General features: G+C 39.6%; 1 protein-coding gene across 5 annotated transcripts in view; it reads right to left on the reverse strand.

The window, feature by feature from the left end:
* Positions 1-22,352, reverse strand: part of ift81 (intraflagellar transport 81 homolog) — a 111,385-nt gene that overhangs the window by 38,051 nt on the left and 50,982 nt on the right. For all 5 annotated transcript variants that reach the window (XM_048555812.2, XM_048555811.2, XM_059655033.1 and 2 more), the window contains 3 exons: positions 10,355-10,504; positions 7,469-7,597; positions 1,970-2,059 (listed from right to left, as the gene is read on the reverse strand). In XM_048555812.2, coding sequence (XP_048411769.1) covers positions 1,970-2,059; positions 7,469-7,597; positions 10,355-10,504 — 369 coding nt within the window. The remainder of the gene's footprint in view (positions 1-1,969; positions 2,060-7,468; positions 7,598-10,354; positions 10,505-22,352) is intronic.

The following is a 22,352-nucleotide window of genomic DNA, read 5'->3' on the forward strand; positions in this document are numbered from 1 at the left end:
TATCAGGCTCACTAGCCTATAATTTCCTGGATAATCCCTGCTTCCTTTCTTAAACAAGGGAATAACATTGGCTAATCTCCAGTCCTCTGCAACCTTGCTTATGGTCAAAGGGTGTGTGAAGGTATCTGCTAATGCCCCAGCTATTTCTTCCCTTTCCTCTCGCATAACCTGGAATAGATCCCATCTGGCCCTGGGGGCCGGTCTACCTTAGTGAAATTTAGGCCACCCAAAACGTCTTCCTTCAATATACTGTATGGTTTACACCTAAATTTACTCCACCAAACTACACCACCTCTCATTTGTCTGGATTAAACGCCACCCGCCATTTCTGTGCCCAAGTCACCAGCATCATCTAGAGTATTCACACACTCATTCCTGACCTCAGCATCAGTCATGTCCTTCTCCCTGGTGAATACCGATACCAAAGTCGTAATTAAGGATCTCTCCCACTTCCCGTGGCTGCACGCAAAACATCCCTTCTTTGTCCTTGAGTGGACCTACTCCTTCCCTTGCTATCCTCTTTCTTGTAATACATGCATAAAAAACGTTGGGATTTTCCTTGACCCTGTTTTCTAAAGATATTTCATAGTCACTTTTAGCCTTTCTAATTCCATGTTTAAAGTCCCTTCCTAATTTCTCTATATTCCTCAAGGGCTTCGTCAGTTTGTAGCTGCCTAGATCTATTGTATGCTTTCTTTTTCCTTTGGACTAAACTTATAATTTCCATCGTCATCCATGGTTACTGAATCCTGTCATTCCTATCCTTCAGTTTTGCAGGGACATGAATGTTCTGCACTTTAATCAACTGGTCTTTAAAAATCTCCCACAAGCCAGATGTTGATTTGGCCTCAAATAACTGCTTCCAATTCACATTCCCTGGTTCCTGTCTAATTAGGATTTAATTGGCCCTTGCACAATTAAGCACTCTCATCTGAGGGCCACTCTTGTCCTTGTCCATGGCTACTTGAAATCTTATGGAGTTATTGTCACTAAGCCCAAAATGCTTTCCTACTGAAACACCAATGACCTGTCCTGGCTCATTGTCTAATACCAAGTCTAGAATGGCCTCCTCTCTGGTTGGGTTGTCAACACAGATTCTCAAAAAGCCTTCCTGGACACATTTAACAATCTGCTCTTTATCTGAGCCCCTGGGTCTAAGGGAGACCCACCCTTCCCATTCCTGAGCTCCAACCATAATTCCTCACTGCAAGATGCGTCAGATATGTCCTCCTTCGATACAGCTGTGATGTGGTCCTTAATCAGCAAAGCAATTCCCCCACCCCTTTTGGTTCTCTTTCTGTCCCATCTAAAACAGCGATATCTTGCAATGTTAAGCTGTCAGTCCTGTCCCACCTTTAACAATGTCTCAGTAATGGCAATAACGTCATAATTCCATGCAGTAATCTATGTTTTTAGTACATCTGTCTTACCTGTTATCCTTCTTGCATTGAAATAAATGCACTCCAGACTGCCAGTGCCTCTGAGCCCTGCAAATTCCCTCTGTTTGCTCTTACTCTGCACTATGCGTTTCTTGGTCTCTCTTAGTAGCCTGTTGTTCTGGTCCCACACCCTGCCACATCAGTTTAAATGCTTCTGAAGAGCTCGAGCAAACCTTCCACCCAGGATATTGGTGCTCCTCAGTTCAGGTGCAACCCGTCCTTCTTGTACACGTTCCATCTTCCCCAGAAGCTGATCCATATATCTAAAGGTCTCCCTCCTACACCAGCTCTATAGCCACGTGTTGAACTGTACTCTGTTCCTAGTCTCAATAACCTGTGCCATCCTGAGACTAATCCTGCTTTTTAGTTCCCTACCTAACTCCCTGAATTGTCTTTGCTAGACCTCTTCCTTCTTCCTACCTATGTCATCAAAACTAATGTTTTGATTTCGCAGGCAACTGGCAATTGGACATACAAGAATTGACGTATTTCAGCATTACCTGCTTTGCTGCTTAAAGTCTACCACCTACCTGACATTTTTGACGCAGTGGTCGTAGTTCTTTGATGACAGGGGCCAGGGCAGTCTTTTTTTCAGAAATAAGGGCATTGAGTTTCTTTATCTGTAGAATTGTCACCAAAAACAAAAAAAGTAGTACTGTGCATAATCCCTATTTTACCATAATCAGAGATATAAAGTTAATTTTTAGTTACTCAAATTTCAGCAATGCAATGCACTTTGAACTCAATATTTGCCTTTTTGTTGTGAACTTTTATAGGCCACATGTACATCTTATTAATATTAATTTCAAACTAGGGAAAATAAAACTAATCTACAATATAGCACGTAACTAAAAACATAACCCCATACAAGCTAATTTAAGTCACTGCTCTGCTGTTCTTATGTAAGGAGTACATGACAGGTACAAAAACAAAGTTGCTGGAAAAGCTCAGCAGGTCTGGCAGCATCTGTGAAGGAAAAATCAGATTTAACGTTTCGGGTCCGGTGACCCTTACTCAGAACTATGACAGGAAGCTGTTTTTGGTGCTCTCTGTGCGTGCATGCAGTCCAGAGAGATCTCAATGTAAGAAGAATATTTGGACAGGAGACAAATTAGGACTGACTCATCCATTGCTAAGAATTTAAAAAATCATTTCAGCAATCTTTTCTTGGAAGTGTAAACAAAGCCCAGGAATACAGGTAAAGCTTTGGAAATAGCATGAATACATTCATGGGTTAAATGCAGCATTTTTAAGTAAGGGCAGTTCTATTCACATTAGGGTATTCACAACTGAAGGCAGACTTAGCAACGCTCTACTGCATTCTTATGATGCACGCTGGTGATCTTTTGTTGGGGAGGGGCACCAATTACTTTGAAAAACAGATCATCAACTGAATTAGGAAGGAATTCAAAATAGGCAGTCACGCTTCAGGAGTTTTCAAATATGTGGATTTGGAAATTAGCAGGGCGAGTCATGCATAATTCTACAACTCAAGTCTTAGTTGGAAATGACCAATTTGATTGCAATTATATGTACAAGCTCTGGACAGAAAGATGAAGCTACTACTAAGGATGAGATGGAAAGGCAGAGGAATCTTGACAGAGCTCAACTGATTTGGCATACAGAGCAGTGTAGATACAACTTTTGATGTGTTGTAATCTAATCTGGCCATGAAAAATCCAAAGGTGGAAGCTACGTTGAGAGCAGAAAAACTTTATAAAAAGTTAAAATAGAGCACTGTATGCCAAAGTTGTCAGCTTTGAATGATCCCAATAATATGACATTAACCATCTTTAGTGATGCCTCACATCTTTGCGATGGATTTTCCAGTGCAAGAGCATTTGTGATATTGCTTGTGGAAGAAATGGGAAAAGTTGTCCCTCAGCTTGGAAGGCAAAGAAAAAGCATGGCAAATAATACATTAGCTGCTGAAAGTCTGCCTCTCTTTGATGCTGTTGACATGGCATATAATTTAACTAAGATATTACAGGAAATGCTATGTGTAAAACAGACTGAAAGAACAAAATCAACAGAATGTTAAGAAATCTCCAAGTTTAATAGGTAGATACTGGATGTCAACCATCAGATTGTTTCACAGAGCAGATTGCCTCCACAGCAAAAAAAACTGTTTAAGCTTCTCCAAGAAGCATGTCTCGCCATTTAACAGTGGGAATATGAAATTGTGCTTTACCAAAAAAAGGATTTTTTATAAAAGCAATTTTATTTTTTCTTAAAAGAAAGTGAGTTTCTCTGAGTTAAGAATCAGGTCCTTTAAGGCTCAAGCAGATCACCTCCAGAGTTGATTGAGAGCAGATGATGTTTGTTTGACTTTGGTATTTTGTATTGTCAATGTCACCCAGTGTTTGAGGTAATGGACTTCAAACTCATTGGGGTCTCCCCACACAGATTGGGATCATGCTGATTTTGAGGAATCTTGTGGTTCAGTGGTACTATCCCTTCCTCTGGGCCAGAAGGTACTGGTTCAAGTCCCAGCTACTCTAGAGGTTTGTCATAACATGTCTGAATGGGTTCATTAAAAGTATCTACCTCAACAAAAAATGTGTTATATTAGAATATATGACACTGTAGACTGATTCTAATGTGTTACAATGTAATGTGGCTTTGAAGTGTTCTACAGTGGAGTAACTGCCATGTTTGGCCTATTCAACTTGAAATGCATTTCAATCTTTTATGACCTTAAATAATTACATGTGATGTAAATGGTAAGAGCCAATGACGGAAGATGGAAAAATTGAATTCAATAATACCACTTGAATAAGATGGCTAGTCACTATGGAAATGTACCCCAAATTGTGGAAGAGAGTTTTCCGGAAGTTGGAAAGAAAATTTACAATAAAAACAACAAACTTATGAATTAACTTCTAATAGTTTAAACCTCAAAGATGTCATGAATAATTAGTCTACATTACTATGATGACAGCAAACACTCATTCCACTTGTTTGCTTCAGAATTCGATGATTATGGATAATAAATGCTGAGGCATTGAAGTGATCTCATAGAATCTGTTACCATGCTGTCACATAAATCATACAGAAATAACGCTGTTTAATTTTAAATTAGCTGATCTTTGCATGTTTTATTGAATGAAAACTGATCAGTCAAGCATGCTCAGTGTAAACACCAAGGCAAGTCAAACTCAGCCCACTGGTCAGACCTCTAACCTTCTTCACCTTGGGTTATCCTATTCAGAAGCGAAATCATGAGGGGAAACTAGTATCCAAAGTTCAATCCTTCCTCAATGAATTCCACTCAATCTCTTCAAGAAAGGATTGGACACTGGACACCACTTTTCCAATCATGATTTTATTTCACTTCATTGCAAATTAGCTTCACATTATTACATTCAGAAATTTCACAAGACTGTTCTCTGGCCACTGGTTTACAGATTTGGAAGGCATCTCCAGAATAAAATATAAATTATTTTAACTCAATGTATTTTTACGAATAAGTTTATTAGCCAAATTATGTCAGAGATAATAGGAACTGCAGATGCTGGAGAATCCGAGATAACAAGGTGTGAAGCTGGACGAACACAGCAGGCCAAGTAGCATCTTAGGAGCAGGAAAGCTGATGTTTCGGGCCTAGACCCTTATTCAGAAATGGGGGGAGGGGAAGAGAGTTCTGAAATAAATAGGGAGAGAGGGGGAGGCGGATTGAAGATGGATAGAGGAGACGATAGGTGGAGAGGAGACAGACAAGTTAAAGAGGCAGGGATGGAGCCAGTAAAGGTGAGTGTAGGTGGGGAGGTAGGGAGGAGATAGGTCAGTCCAGGGAGGACAGACAGGTCAAGGGGGCGGGATGAGGTTAGTCGGTAGGAATTGGGGGTGCGGCTTGAGGTGGGAGGAGGGTATAGGTGAGAGAAAGAAGAGCTTAGGGAGGCAGGGATGAGCTGGGCTGGTTTTGGGATGTGGTGGGCGGAGGGGAGATTTTGAAGCTTGTGAAATCCACATTGATACCATTGGGCTGCAGGGTTCCTAAGCGGAATACGAGTTGCTGTTCCTACAACCTTCGGGTGACGTTGTTGTGGCACTGCAGGAGGCCCAGGATGGACATGTTGTCTGAGGAATGGGAGGGGAAGTTGAAATGGTTCGTGACTGGGAGGTGCAGCCCAAAACCGGCCCAGCTCGTCCCCGTCTCCCTAACCTGTTCTTCCTCTCACCTATACCCTCCTCCCACCTCAAACCGCACCCCGATTTCCTACCAACTAACCTCATCCCACCCGTTTGACCTGTCCGTCCTCCCTGGACTGACCTATCTCCTCCCTACCTCCCCACCTACACTCACCTTTACTGGCTCCATCCCCGCCACTTTAACTTGTCTGTTTCCTCTCCACCTATCTTCTCTTCTATCCATCTACAATCCGCCTCCCCCTCTCTCCCTATTTATTTCAGAACCCTCTTCCCCTCCTCCATTTCTGAATAAGGGTCGAGGCCCAAAACATTCAGCTTTCCTGCTCCTAAGATGCTGTTTGGTGTGCTGTGTTCATCCAGCTCCACACTTTATTGGCCAAATTATTTGATTTCATGTCTCTATTAAAAATGAATGGAATTAATATGCTCTATTTCCTGTGATAAAGTGTTATAATAAAGGTTTAAATATAATCATAGGTATTATTGAAAGAGGTAGATCAAAATTCCTAGCATTTTCTCTTTGTTCTCATCAACAAAACAGTCAGCTAAGTGTTAAGAAATGCCATCAGTAAAACCACTAACAGCATTCAGTAATACTAATTAATTTGATATGTTCTTTTATATATTTTCCTATGAATGGGTATTGAAGTATGAAATATAATATGGGTGCTTAAATGAGAAAAAACAAATTTTAGTCATTATTTTAAAGCTGCTCAAGAAAGTGAATTGTCAGCTTTGCATCTAAAGACTTGACTCTCACCAAGAAAGGTTTAATATGAAAGAAAAAGCAGCATATTGTTATGTTTCCCAGAGGCGTTAAGATGAAACTAGGTTTTGGATCATTTAAATAAATGGCAACTTAGCTTATACAGTGCTATATGTTAACATATTTCAAGCATGTTTCAACCAAACAACAAATTATGTTGGAAGTACACTTGCTAAAAAGTAAAATGGCACTGTGAATAGCAAGTGATTAGAATGTGATTGTTTTTTCCCATACCATGATCAAATGGTCAATTCTTTCATTTTTAAAAAAATCCTGTAATTTCAAAATCAGGCTATCCTAAGGAGTGGTCATCACAACTCAGGCTAGAGAGGGAGGAGATTTAAGAGTTACAAAAGTTTTATTATTACGGTTTTGTATGAAGTGACTCAAAAGAAATCATTTATTGAGAAGATAACCTTAATAATTTCTTAGATATATAGGTTTTAAACAATGCCACATCTATTGATAGGGATTGCTAGCATTAATTTCACACTCTGCAACAGGTTTTGTTAGCTTTAACTCTGAGAAGAATGACATTTTGTTAAGCAAAGGTATTGAGCGATATGGGTCATAGGCAGGTTTTTGGGTTAAGTTCACAAATCAGCCACTATTTCATTAAATGATGGAACAGACTTGAGGGGCTGAAAGACTTACTCATATTCTTATGTTTCTATTCTAATGTGTAAAGTGATGGAATTTTACATGAGAAAATGCCACATAAATGCAACACGTCTCAATTTATAGAATGGCTTCGGCAAAAATAAAGCATTTTCATCTAATTATGTATTTAAACTGAGGGACATAAATACTAAGTAGATTCCAAAGTGCCAATGTGAAAACATTACAAGCATACTTTGGCTGGCAGCATTTCTTTATAAGAAACATTAAAACAAATTTAATTAGATGGCTTAATTATTGAGAGGGTAGGAGAATTATGCATAGTGAATTGATATAATAGGTTAATAACTAGCAATATCTTATCTACTGGGTAGAAAAACGAACAGGCATAATACCGTAATAGTAATAATTCCTTTTTTTGCAAATCGTAAACAGTCCTTCATTAATGAGCCACTACTTCATAAATGTTAGGTTTTATAAAAATATAGATCACCATTTCAGACATTTCATCAAGAGTTCGCCCTTTCACTTCATCCAACTCGCTCTTCAATGCGGATACCCGCTCCAGTTCCTCCTGAGTATCACTGAAGCCTGTAATACCATGCTTAGCTTCAAAGGTTTGCTGTGAACACAAATCATTTGAAAAATGTATGAAAATGGAGTTGGCCATTTATGTCATAAATAAATGTGTCATCAGTTCCAGATCAGGAGCTTGTACATTTATTTATAGGGTGCTGAAAATTCCAATAATTTGAAGTGCTTGGCATAGATTGCTTCTAAAATTAATCGTATTCTTCCATTCCAACGGAAATATTATATCCTCTAGTAATTAGTTAACAGCCATTTTAAATAGCTGTAGTAAATGTAAGAGATAGTCCTTTTGTACCATGTGGGAGAGAGTAGGTCTGATTCTGAATTCAGTGTACATCTGTATTCAGGTTCATCTTGCGGAGCTTACTGAGACTGTAAACCCAGCAACTGCAGTGAGGATAAATAACTGACAGGATGTGCTGTCGAATGTGAAGATCCAGAATTCAACAGACCAGCAGCAGATCTGTGAGAGACTCAGGAGCAGCAATTGTGAAGCTAAAAAGAGCAGTGAGAGTGGCCAAATGGGAAAATGCTTTGGAAATCTGAAGCACAAAGGGACTAAGGTGTCCCAGTTCAGGATTTCTTAAGGTTAATATGCAGGCTCAGTTGGCAAATAGGAAGTCAAATACAAGGTTAGCACTCATTTCAAGAGAGTTTGAATACAACAGCAGACATGTACTACTGAGGCTGCATAAGGCCCTGGTGGAACTGCATTTGGAATATTGAGAACAGTTTCGGGTCCCATATCTAAGGAAGGATGTGTTGACCATTGAGATAGTCCAGAGGAAGTTTACAATAAAGATCCAGGGATGAAGGGCTTGTGAACTCTGGGTTTGTACTCGACGGAGTTTAAAAAGATCAGTGGGGATTCTCATTGAATCTTAATGAATATTTCAAGGCCTGGATAGAATGGACATGGAGTTGTTCCACTAGTAGGAGAGACTAGAACTAAAGGGCACAGCCTCAGAATGAAGGGATGACTCTCTAGAACTGAGGAGGAATTCCTTCAGCTAGAGGGTGGTGAATATGTGGAAATCATTGCCACAGAATGCTTTGGAGGCCAAGTCATTGAGTGTATTTAAAGCAGAGATAGATAGGTTCTCGATTAGTAAGGGGATCAGGTTTAGGAGCAAAGGTATGAGAATGAAGATGAGAAACAAATGAGGCATGAGCAAATGGTGAGCAGATTCAATAGACGAAAAAGCCTAATTCTGCACTATTACCTTATGATCTAAAATCACTAGGCTTAGATTCAATTTAAGAGGTAGAAGGCTAAAAGCAGAGTTGAGAAGAAGGTTTTTCACACAGGGAGTCTGGAACTCACGACCTAAAACAATGTTGAGTCAGAAACTTATGTAACATTGAAGCAATGTTTAGATGTTCACCCACATTGCCATTGCCTCCAAGGCTACGGGCCAAAAGCCAGAAAATAAGATTGGTGTCATCAGATTATTGCTGACCAATGTGGACATCATGGGCCAAATGACTGCCTGCTGTTCTGTAAATGTCAATGAGACCAGAAAAAGAAAATTTCATAGAGATTCCATGTCCACTCAACTTTCAACACTGAAAGCCTTTTAATGGAGTGAAGCTTCCCAGAATAAACAGCAAACAAAATTTGACACCAGGCCATGGAACAGCCTGGTATCATTGAGTATCTTAGTGGAGAGGATAGAGATGGAGTTCAAGAATACAAGGAAGATTGCGAGAGGAAATGGTAGCTGGGCAGAGCTGCCAATGTTGGCACATGGAAAATCAGGGGTGCACAAGAAGCATATGATGGTTGTAGCATTGAAGAAGTGAGGGCATGGAGGTGTTTGAAAACAAGGATGAGAAGTTTTAAAATCCATGTATTTTTGGATTAGGAGCCTGTGGGTCAATGAGCGTAGAGGTGATGGACGAAGGGGACTAAGTACCTGTTAGGGTTGGAGCAAAGATTTGGTCGAGTTCAAATATATAGATTGCAGCCTATTGTTTTGAGGGATTAATGAGCCTGACTGTCTAAAGGATGTGCAATAACACAGATTATTAAACACTCAGGCTGTTACAGTTATCAAAAAAATTCCACTTCACATATTTTAGAATGTTTTAAAAAGTTCTAAATATAACATTCGGGAAATAATGCAACAAGGACAGGTCAGTTTCAAAAATGTACTATCCTACAGTTCCATGTGAGAACAGAACAACATGAAGAACTTGTAGCAAGTCAGTTTCCAGCAATATTTCTTTAGCAAACAATGACTAAATCTGTTTAAAAGTCTGAAAAAAAAAAGCCACAAATAAAAAACTTTGCTTTTGGTACTACATTATCTCACTTTGAATGACGAGCTGGATTGGCATGGACAAGTTGGACCGAAGGATCTGTTTCCATGCTAGACAGCTTTGTGGCTCTATGACTCTCTTGTTCAGAAACAGATCTTCAGAAGAAAAATATAAATAGATTGAAGCTAATATTTACTTTGTGTAGCAAGTTAAGTTTTCAAAGAAGCAGAGCATTCTGCTATGCAATTCAAATCTCTGCATAACCGAAATGAAATAATTATGGAAAAATTTAAATATTCAACTGAAAATATATTATGCATACACAAAGACAAAAAAAACTATGAAATGTCAACAGTTAACCATTCATGCTTTTGTAGATAATCACTGCAGTATTAATTAAAGGCATGGAAACTTGCAGGGATGACTGAAATGGTTTAATCGAAAGTTGTTTAATTTTAAATGTTTGGGTCTCAGAATAGTCTTGATTTGGACAATGAATGTATTTAAAGTCAGGTTTTCATATTACCAGCTGCTGCTGAATGGCCTCATGTCGCTGCTTTAAAATTTCTTCAGTTCTCTGCAGCACACCATACTCCGCTCTGAGCTCTGCTAGTTCTTGACGTTTCTTCTTATAAACTGTGCTCTTACTCCGAAGCTTGCTGACATAGCGTTTGAACTAGAAAAATAATATAAATGAGAGGGAAATAATTTAGTTCTCTCAGGGCTAAAAAATAGGTTTGGAAAACTAATATTTCAGAGCTGAAAATAACATAATTAAAAATGTTATTAGTTTCAGCAACAAAACCAATCTCAGTCTCTACAAAACAAGATAGACTGGCAATGCTAAATTCCAGAGTCTGAAGCGTTTATTAGACAACAGACCAAATTCTACAAAAAGTGTCCTGGGTGTTAATATTACAAGTAGTTAGCTAAGTAGGGTTAACGGATTAACTGACAGGGTAGAAGCGCAGGGGGTGTGGTTAGCTCAGTTGGCCTCACAACTGATTTGCAGTGATTGTGATGCCAACATTTGGGTTTTTTTTGTACTGGCTGAAGTTATCATGACTCTACTTCTCAACATCTCCTGTCATCTCAGACATGATGACCGTTTGGTTAAACTACCCCAATCATCTCTCTCTGATGAGAAAGTAACCCTGTGGTCTGGAATGACTATGGTGACTTTATTTTCAAATATAAAGGGAGAAACAGCAGGCTGGTATGTGGAAGGAGCTGTAAGACTGTCTTAGTTCTGATCTGATGCTGGGCAAAAATTGTCCAGTATTGCGAAGGTGGGTAGAATACTAGTGGATTGAAAGACAGGTCGTTAGAATGTTTGTGTAAAATGAAAGGGATAGAGTGCATGGCCTCTTTACAAGATGATGTGCTTTTTCCAGTTTCAGAGATTAAAAAGAAAGGGTTTGTGAGCAGCAGCAGGCACAGAGAGTTCCTGAAATTAAAACATCTGTATCAAAAGGCTGGGAGAGATAATGGGAACTGCAGATGCTGGAGAATCCAAGATAACCAAGTGTGAAGCTGGATGAACACAGCAGGCCAAGCAGCATCTCAGGAGCACAAAAGCTGATGTTTCGGGCCTAGCCCTTCATCAAGGTGATGAAAGGTCTAGGCCTGAAACATCAGCATCTGTGGTCCTGAGATGCTGCTTGGCCTGCTGTGTTCATCCAACTTCACACTTGGTTATCTTGTATCAAAAGGCTGCACGGTTAGCAACCAGGGTAGCAGTCTTATTTTGTTATTAAGGCAACCAGTTTGAATCAGCAAAAAATTTAAATCAGGTACTCAGAGACTAAAAACCTATTAAATTTAAATCTGATGGTTTTGATAATCTAGCGTTATCAATCCTATTGTGAGAAATTGATAGGTCATCAAGGGTATAAAATAAGATGGCATCTGAAAATCAATATGAGAGCATCTGCCATCTGTTAGAGTTAACAACCAGTAGCCCAAAAGAGAAAATCACCGGTTCTTGTAGAATTTTCTCAGCTCGCAGAAAACCATCATCTGACTAAAGGCGCAGTGGTGCTCTTAGCTAATATTCCTGACACAAGAATTTGACGAAGAATGGCATTCCTGACTGAAGAACAGCAGAAGACACTGAACATTCCGGAAGACATATCCTGGCTATAATTTTGAGAGACTAAGTTTTATGTTTTTTTTATTCATTTGGTTTATTTAAGTGGGATTTGTATTTATTAGAAAGGAATACCATTAGAATTTTGTTTTATTTGGGAATAGTTATTAGCATTTGGGGAATTGTTAGTAGTTTTGTTAGTGTGTTCACTGTTAGAGTTAGATAAATAAATTGTTACTTACTGAATATAGAGTGACTATCAGGAGTTCATTTCAGCTAACTTCCCCTTTGTAACAGCTTGAGGATGTCAGGCAGGTTATGCCACTTTTCACACTTCTTTTAACAAATTATAGGTAAGGGTGAGCCTCTCAGGGTGTTTTGTTTTTTAGTTATCGGGGCAGGGGTTCAACCTCCACTTTATAACACTAGCTACTGCTATGTAGAAGCTTTGAAGGCAGAGTTTTTCTACCACCCTCCAAAGAAGCTCAATGATGACTTATTATCATAATTAAAAACATGTAAATTACTTCATATACATTTATAAAGCATGGAATCTATAGTTCATAACCAAACTGATTATTTCATTGAACTTAATTGCCTTGATCTAACAAAGAAGCTCTACGTCTATAAATATAGATATATTTAACAAGCAACATAATACAAGAGGTACATTCCATATATTCAAATAGACAGAAAAGCTTTCTGTGCAATTTGTGCTTGGTTTTGTTTGCCACTGAAATAGTTATTCCTGAAAGGAAAATGTTGCTTTGAAAGCTTTCCCTTATAAACAAACCCTGCATTACATTTTCGACAGGTTCAAGATGCAAGAAGTTAAATCTACACCATGTATAGAATTGGCCATTTGATTAGGATTATTTCCTGTCTGTTTTTTTTTAAAATTCATTTTTGGCATGTGGGCATCACTAGCTGGCCAGCATTTATTGCCTGTCCCTAGATGCTCTTGAGAAGGGGGTGGTGAGCTGCCTTCATGAACTGCTGTAGTGACACAGCAACAGTGAAGGAATGGTGATATATTTCCAAGTCAAGATGGTAAGTGGCTTGGAGGGGAACATGAAGTTGGTCATGTTACCAGATGTATGCTGCCCTTGTCCTTCTAGATGGAAGTGGTCATGGGTTTGGAAGATGCTGTCCGTGGATCTTTGGTAATTTTCTGCAGTGCATCTTGTAGATAAGCCACATAGCTGTTACCATGTGTCAGTGGTGGAGGAAATGGATGTAGTGCCACTCAGGTGCACTGCTTTGTCCTGGATAGTGTCAATCTTCTTGTGTGTTGGTGGAGATGTATTCCATCACACTCCTGACATGTACCTTGTAGATGGTGGACAGGCTTTGGAGAGGCAGAAGATGAGTTACTCACCTCAGTATTCCCAGCCACTGTCCTGCTCATGTAGCCACTGAGTTTATATGGTGACTCCAGTTGTGTTTCCAGTCAATGATAACACCTAGGATGTTGATAGTGGGGGATTCAGTGATGGTAACACTATTGAATATCAAGGCGGGGTGTGCGGTTAGACTATTGGTGGTCTCTAATTGGTGACGATCATAGCCTGACATTAGTGTGGCATGAATATTACTTGCCACTTGTCAGCCCAAGCCTGAGCATTGTTCAGATCTTGTCGTATTTGAACAGACTGCTTCAGTATCTGAGGAGTCGCAAATGATGTGGAACATTATGTAATCACTGGCAAACATCTGCACATCTGACCTTATGATGAATGGAAGGTCTTTGATGGAGCAGCTGAAGATGGTTGGGCCTAGGACATTACCCTGAGGAACTCCTGCAGAGGTGACCTGGAGCTGAGGTGACTGAACTCCAACAACCATGACCATCTTCGTACGTGTCCGTATGACTCCAACCATCGGACAATCGCAGCCTTGATGTCAATGGCTGTCATTCTCACCACACCTCTGAAGTTCTGCTCTTTTGTGCATGTTCGACCCAAGGCTGTAATGAGGTTGGACTTGAACTCAAGTTTTCTGGCACAGATTTAGGAATACTATCACAGTACTACAAGTCACCTACACAGTCCTCCATCCAAGTGTTTTTTTTAATTAATCTGTTCAGAGATGTTATGACACATCGCTGGAACAGGTGGAACTTGAACCCAGGCTTTCTAGCTTAGAGGTAAGGTACTAACACTGTATTACAGAATCTTCTTTCTACATCTGAGTAGCTGCAACATGAATATTCCTTCCATTGCCATAACAATCTTCATACTAGCTGAAAAGATCGTTAACAAGATAATCTCAGAATCCCAGAAGTTCTACACAATGAATAAGTGGAAGGGAGCAGGTCACACACATCAACCAGATGTGATTTACCTGGTGGATGTTAACATAAAATAATTGAAGATCTCGTCTTCTATCACTGGGATGACTGACAGCAGGATTCAAACCCTGTATGTGTTACTTCAGAGGTGGGAAAATTACTATTAATTCAAAAGGTCAGCGTTATCAGTAGATGAATGGAAGAATCGGAGTACAATTCATTGAAGGTATCCAAGGCATAAATCACCCATTTCTAATATCATTATCATTATAAATCTATGGAATTGCAGGAAAAGTCCTTTTACTGGGTTAAGCTGGCAGAGTTTAACAATTTTAATGTGTAAAGTTAGAAGTACGTTAATCAAGTCCAGAATCTACAGAAACATTTTTCCCATTTTCATCATGATTGACTACATCTTCTCCTGCCTTGATCCTAAGCTCAGGAATTCCCTATGTAAACCGTTACACCTCTCTAACCAGCCTTTGTCCGTTACGACATTCCTTAACATCTACTTCTGTGAAATTTTTTGATCACCTTTCCTGATATTTCATGTGGCTCAGTGGCAAACCTGTCTGGGTAATGCTCCTGCAAAGCTCTCCTTAGAATGCCTTACCACATTAATAACACTTCTTTAACACAACATGATGTCCTTGTTGTGAATGTAAAAGCAATTGATTTTTACATTTTCCCAAAATCAGATGTAGTCCTTCAGCAAAAACAAATGTGTTGCCTCATCACTCTATACTTTTACATTAAGCAGGGAATTCCAGTTTAGTGCATAAGACATTACAATGGTATTCAAACATTCCGGATAACTAAAGGCACCAGATGACAAACTGTTATCTTCCAATTGGCACAGTTGGGGCTTTTAACCAGCCAGCCTCAAATTAACAACAACATAGAACAAATAAAAGAAAAGCAAGCTTTAACATATTATACAAAACAATTTCTTGAATTTTGAATTTTCCAGCAGAAACATTCTAATGGTATAGTAGCAGATTGATTAAAAAAAGAAACATGGAAATACTGAGGTAAGTCTATGATCTTTACATAATTTTTAAGAGTTTTATGTTTTGAAATAATTTATAAAACACATTTCCTAGGGATATTATCCTTCCTCTTTATATATGAGACAAGTGAAGTCTGCAGCTAAGGGAAAGAACAAATGAATCTTCCCAAGGAACTAAAATGTCACCGACAGCTGTGCTGGGAATCACTATTTAGTTTTGCCCCTCCATCATGGAAATGCATGTGCCCTTTGCCAACAGCAACACTATGCAAAAGACGCACATCCATATGCTAATTGTTTGTTTTAATTAGTGTCATTTCATTCTTAAAATCTTTATATGCCTTTTGAAGAATGCTACAGTTGATCCTGCATTGGGAATTATTTCTCCCAACACTTTTGAAATTCTTTTCACCCTCAGCTATCTAATTATTTCTCTTAATTGCCACATGTTTCCTTTCTTTAGGCTGTAAATTTTACCTCTGAGACTCTCATTTGTCCCTCTCCAGTTGGTATAAAAGATCTTACAAAACCATTTCAAATAAGACCAGGGAATTCCCTGTAATGTCAAGGGCAAATATTCATTCCTTAATTAACACCTCAAAACAGATATGGTGATCATTATTACCACGTTGTGATTTGTGGGAGTCCATTGTACCTATGTTAGCAGTAGAGCATTTGGGATGTCCTGAAGTTTTTAAAGGTACTGTATATATGTGCAAGTATTTGTGCATGTTAAAGTAAAACTTAAAAACTGTTAATATGAAATTTGTATTTCCACTCCCAAAATGTATCAGAGCACAGGAGTAGATATATCAGCGTTCTGTTAGACATTAATAAATAGAGTTCACATCATAAAATACTTAAAAAGTTGTTAGCAGTTCAGAAGAGAGATGTGGTCTCTAGATTTTCAATGAGTAATTTTCAATTCTCCAAAACAACCTTGATCGCTGATGCTTCTTTTCGCATGCATGCTAATCACTGTATTGTTAGTTCTTTTAAATAAATTCCAGCTTTCTCTGAAATAAAAGAGTCAAAACTAAAATTCCAATTTCTCTCAAAAACATTTTGAAAAAAGCCAAGGCACTCAAATCTTCACAAGACGAATGGCCATAACCTTCCTCCTTTAAATTTCTATTATCACACAAATTACATGTTGAGTAATTTCATCTATGTTCAACACAATATACTGTACAACTAGCTGCATTTTCAAATTAATGCTCTGCAGTAGGAACATAGAGGCAGAAACCAACAGAAAATAGCAATGGCACACAGACTCACATAAGAGGCTAACAGTGGGGTTTGGAAGGCAATTAGATAATTACATTTAATCACAGAAAAGTTTTTTGTGCTATTATCTTCATTAAGGCTTTGAAATGAAAAACACAATTTTTTCACAGGCTTGGACTTAATATTGTTATCCAGGCATGTGAAGTTGCTTCAAACTATGCAATCTGAAAATACTTAATGTTGCTAAATTCCCAGGATATATTTCTCATCTTGATTGGACATTAATTTTCAAAATTAAACAAGTTGAATTTTGAAGGAGACAGAAAACCACTCTTCAGCCTTTAATTACAGATATACAGAAAATGCAAATATGCTAGTCACTGAAAAGTTGGAAAGATAATTTTTTAAAAAAGGGAAAGCAAAAGAAAAATCAACAGATGGGATTGCCTTTTCTCATCCTAACCTGAATAAGAAAAAGGGAAAAATATGTGCAATGGCTGGACGAAAGTATAAATAAAATGGAAGTTAGGGTGAGAAGGGAATTATCCAGGATTGCAGGGCACATTCTTCCCAGAATCCCTACTATCACCTTTCTCTGACATACCATTGACCTTTCAACTGAAGGAAAGAACAAAAAGCCAGCGAAAGAAAAGGATGAATAGATAAGCACAGAAATACTGTGGAGTGAGAAACTGCCAATGGAAGCCACCAAAAAGAAACACTAGTTAACAAACATATGTAAATTTACTGTATGTAATGTCATACGACATTCAACAATTGTTCTTATAAAGGAAGGTAAAGATGGGGGAGGGGTAGAAGAAGAGATGGATGAGGGAGGAAAGAGAAGGGAAGAAGATGGGAAGGATCTGTTTTAAATCTGAGATGACTGGGAGGGGATGTAGTCTGTACAGCTGTTAATCAAATTGCAAAGTAAAAACAGAAATTGCTTGAAAAGGTCATCGGTTCTGGCAGCAACTGTGGACAGAAATCAGTCTTAATGTTTCATATCCAGTTATCCTTCCTCAGAACTCCACGTGCTCACTGCTGAGCTTTTCCAGCAATTACTGTTTTTTGTTTCTGATTTCCAGCATTTGCAATGTTTTCAGTTTTTATAATGCTGAATGTAACTGTTACCTTTTTATTAGCAAGTTCTATGCATCTTCGTTTGTTCAAATCCTCAACATGTAAATGCAATCAAAACAAGACTACACCCTCAGGTGTCAAAAGAGGGGCATTTTCTCACAACAGTATAAAACATTTGATTTCTTCTATAACAATGCAATTTATTAATACTTCAAATTACAGTTGTCTAGTCAGGATCTAAACTGCTAAACACATAACAATAAATAAAGCTGTACTAAGTCTTTGGAATTCCTCTCTGTTCCCATTAGTTGAATTGAATACCACATAAATTTGAAGGTTAAAAAATAGTGCAGCCGAGGCAATTTAGGCAGATTCCAAATTGCTACAAACCAATACTTCTGTTTCATCAATGGTCATTTGGGTAATACATATACTTTTTCAACGTTTTAGGTCAATGCTTAGAATATCATCTTATGAAGGCACATTGATGTATAAGGTTAGAATGTCAGCAGTTAACACATTTATAAAGGAAAGTTCTTTAAACAGCTACTGGAACCAGCCCAGCTCTTCCCCTCCACCCACTGCATCCCAAAACCAGTCCAACCTGTCTCTGCCTCCCTAACCTGTTCTTCCTGTCACCCATCCCTTCCTCCCACCCCAAGCTGCACCTCTATCTCCTATCTACTAACCTCATCCCACCTCCTTGACCTGTCAGTCTTCCCTGGACTGACCTATCCCCTCCCTACCTCCCCACCTATGCTCTCCTCTCCACCTATCTTCTTTTCTCTCCATCTTCGGTCCGCCTCCCCCTCTCTCCCTATTTATTCCAGAACCTTCACCCCATCCCCCTCTCTGATGAAGGGTCTAGGCCCGAAACGTCAGCTTTTGTGCTCCTGAGATGCTGCTGGGTCTGCTGTGTTCATCCAGCCTCACATTTCATTACCTTGGATTCTCCAGCATCTGCAGTTCCCATTATCACTGGATTTTATTAGCTCTGTCTCCAAACACAGACAACAGCTCATTGATGCTCCAATTTCCGTATGTCACTGTTACCCTCTTTCTGGACCTTTGGCCTTGACTCTGGACTCCTTCCCATCAGCTATTTTCCGTTTTTAAATATTAATTTTTTTACGTATGGAGATTGAGTAACCTTACAAATTCATTCGTTGTGTGCTTTGGTTGCTGCCTTGGGCCTGAGTTCATCATTGCATTTACATTTTCTTTTTCCTACCTTTTTCTCATTCCTCCAAGGCCCATCATCAAGCTTCCTTTCACTTCTTCACTCTCAGGTGCTCTGTCCTCCCTATTCTCTAAACTGCCTCTTTTAATGTTCATTGACTTTGCTGCTCTTGCAAACATCTCAGGCTTAATTCTCATCTAGGTAAGCTGATAGCAGGGTGAGGAGGAGGGTGATTGTGAGTGGCGGAGTAGAACTGGAGACTTAAAACTTAAGAAAAGGGCAGTGTGGTGGCAGTATGGTTAGCACAGCTGCCTCACGGTGCCGAAGACCTGGGTTCAACAAGTCTGCCTACATTCTCCCAGCATCTGTATGGGTTTCTGCTGGGTACCTTGGTTTCCACTCACAGTCCAAAGGTCTGCAGGTTAGGTGGAATGGCCATGCTAAATTTCCCCCTAGTGTCTAGGGATGTGCAGTCTAGGTAGATTATCCACGGTAAATACGGGTTTAAAGGGGCAGGGTGGGGGTGAGTCTGGGCAGAATGATTTTTGAATGACCAGAGAAGACTCGATGGGCCAAATGGCTTCTACCTGCACTGTAGGGATTCTCCGATTCCTTCTGTGTCTTTCTTGATATGCTTAGAAGGGGTCACCCATGCATTCAGTTCTGGCTTATTATGTGCAGCAACCCTGAGTGGTCTATCCCCTTCTCTCAAACACATTGTCATTTAATGCATCCCTGCAGGGCCAATGTTGACGATCTAATTCCTGTCAAATTCAGCCTTCTCACTGTTGAACCTCTTAACTATCATCACTCCTCTATGCATCAATAATGTCTGTTCAATGAATAAAGCTTCTCTGCCTGTATCTATACTTTACCCCTTACCCTAGCAAGACCATTATGTTGGCACTGTGCTGTTTGTCACTGAATCACACCTGACCTGACCTCAGGCATGTTCTCCTCCTTTGAGCACCTCACCTTATTCTGTCCCACTCACTTCTCATTCAAAAATCATGCTTCTTCGACCATACGAAAGGTGCTAACAATTTATCCACTATTTTCCTCCTTAACATCTGCATTGAATGGCTTCTCATCGCTGATTTGAATTGCCATTGTAACACATTATGTTTCCTCTCCTCTGAAGTCACATCCTTCCTAAATGTATCCCTCCATGTAAAATTCGCAACTCATATTCCTGTTCAGCCCTTTCAGCTTTCAGTCTCTCATACTGTCTATTTGTATCAATCATAGGTGAGACCGTTTTTGACCACTTCTTTGAATGCCCTCTGGTCATATCCCCCTTCAACTCCGCAATCCTACTTATTTCTGTATCTATCCCTGGGGGAAAGAAATCCCCCATTTAAGCTACAAATACACTTATAGAATCCTAATGGGTTTCACTTTGGCCCTCTGTTCACCACAACATTTCTGCAATTATTGATTTACTCAACTGCACTCTCACCTCTGTCTTTGATGGTCTAGTCCCCAGTAAACCATTAATCTTTCTTCCCCTGACTGTTGCCTCTGCGGATCCCACCTCTGCTTTCTTAAGTGCAGAAAACGTGGATTAGTGGGCAATAGCTCAGCTAGCATTGCCAGATTTAGTTCTATGACACAAAAATGAGTGTTTGGTCTTGTTCACATCTCCAAAAACTATTATTCCAGGATTATTCCAGCTTCTTATATGCAGTGCAATATGCTTAAATCCAAATCACCTGTCTACTCCAACAATAAGTGCAAGGAGATCATGAAAATTTGTCATCACAATCAAGACATCCAATCAACTAGCTCTGCCACATCTATCCTTTCCACTGGCTAATCTGACCAAACACCCACTAAAATTTTTCCAATACTACAATGCTACCATCCAGCATGCCCTGTCTGAGCTCAGGTTGTTCTTGAGACCCATGTCCTACATCCTTGACCCTAATCCGCTACTCCACTAAACTGCTGACCATCCAACCTTCCCATGATAGCTAATGTTGTTGATAGTTCTCTCCCTTCAGGCGTACAACGTTTGCTTTACATTTGCGGCCAGCATCGCCTCTCTTCAACCCCAAACCATGAATGGAAACTACAACTCCATCTCCAATCACTCTGAATGTTATCCTCTTTTGTCTTTCCCAGAACTCCATGCTTGACTCCCCTCAAACGGGTTTCCATTCCTGCTAGAGAACTGAAACAACTCTCATCAAAGCCACAAATGATATCAAAAAACTGTGTGCATGTAATGTTTCCTCCTCTCTCCCTCCTTGAATGATAGCAACCTTCAAAAAGATTGACCACATCATCCTCTAATATGCCGCAACTGTTGTGCACTTCACTGGGACTGCTGTCACCTGGATCCATTCTTACCTATTTAATCATGGCCACAGTAAAAGTTAAAATCAATTCTCTTTCCAATAATATCCCACTGACCGCCAAAGTCAATCTTTGTATCTATTAGATTAGACATGATCTTATTGAATGGTCCATGCTGACTATCCCTAAACAGACGTTTACGATCCAAATGTTGGTTGATCCTGAACCTCAGTATCCTTTCCAATAATCTTCCTACCACTGATGTCAGGCTCACCGGCCTGTCATTCCCTGGCTTGCCTTTGCTGCCTTTCTTAAACAATAGAACAGCACCAGCTACACTCTAGTCTTCTGAAATTTCACCAGTGGCTAAAGATGAAGCAAAAATCTCTGCAAGGGGCTCTTCAATTTCTTCCCTCGCTGAGGATGGAGTTGATCAGGCCCAGGGGGATTTATCTACCTTAATGCACTTCAAGAATGCAAATACCTCTTCTTTGACAATATGAATATGGTCCAAGACAGTCCCACTCGTTTCCCTCATTTCCTTACATCTATGATTCTCTCCTCAGTAAATACTAAGGAGAAATATTGATTAAAAATCTCCCCCATCTCCTGTGCCTCCACACACAGATGACCATGCTGATCTTTAAGGGGATCTATTCTCACCCCAACAACCCTCTTACACTTAATACACCTACAGAATCTCTTGGAAGTCTGCCAGATCCATCTCATATTGTCTTTTTGCTCTGTTGTTTCCCTCTTGTATCTGCTCCAAGACATTTTATAGTCATTTGAGATTCACTTGCGGCTGACAGATTAAACCCAATGTATGTCTTCTTCTTTTTCCTGACCAGAGCATCAATATCCCTCATCAGCCAGGAATCCCTAAACCTGCCAGCTTTTCCCTTCACCCTGAAAGGGACATACTATCCCTGGACTCTTGATATCGCACTTTTAAAAGCCTCCCATTTGCCATTTGTTCCTTTTCCTTCATAAAGAGTCACTGATCTCTGCTAACGGCTGCAAAACTGGCTCTGCTACAGTGCAGCAGCTTAACCTGCAGACCTGTCCTACCTTTTTCCATAACTACATTAAAGCTAAGAGAGTTATGATCACTGGATCCAAAGTGCTCTCCAACTGACACTTCAGTCATTTGTCCGACCCTGTTTCCTATGAGGAGGTCTAGTGTTGCACCATCCTGAGCAGGGTCCTCTACGTAACGATTTAGGAAACTTTTTTGACACATTTGACAAATTCAACTCTGTTGGCCTTTTACACTCTGGATGCAATTTAGTCAGGCTTTCAGAAAACTTTTGATAAGGTTCCACGTAAGAGATTAGCATGAAAATTA

This window comes from Stegostoma tigrinum, chromosome 26 (assembly GCF_030684315.1).
Source record: "Stegostoma tigrinum isolate sSteTig4 chromosome 26, sSteTig4.hap1, whole genome shotgun sequence".
NCBI classification, from domain to species: Eukaryota; Metazoa; Chordata; class Chondrichthyes; order Orectolobiformes; family Stegostomatidae; genus Stegostoma; species Stegostoma tigrinum.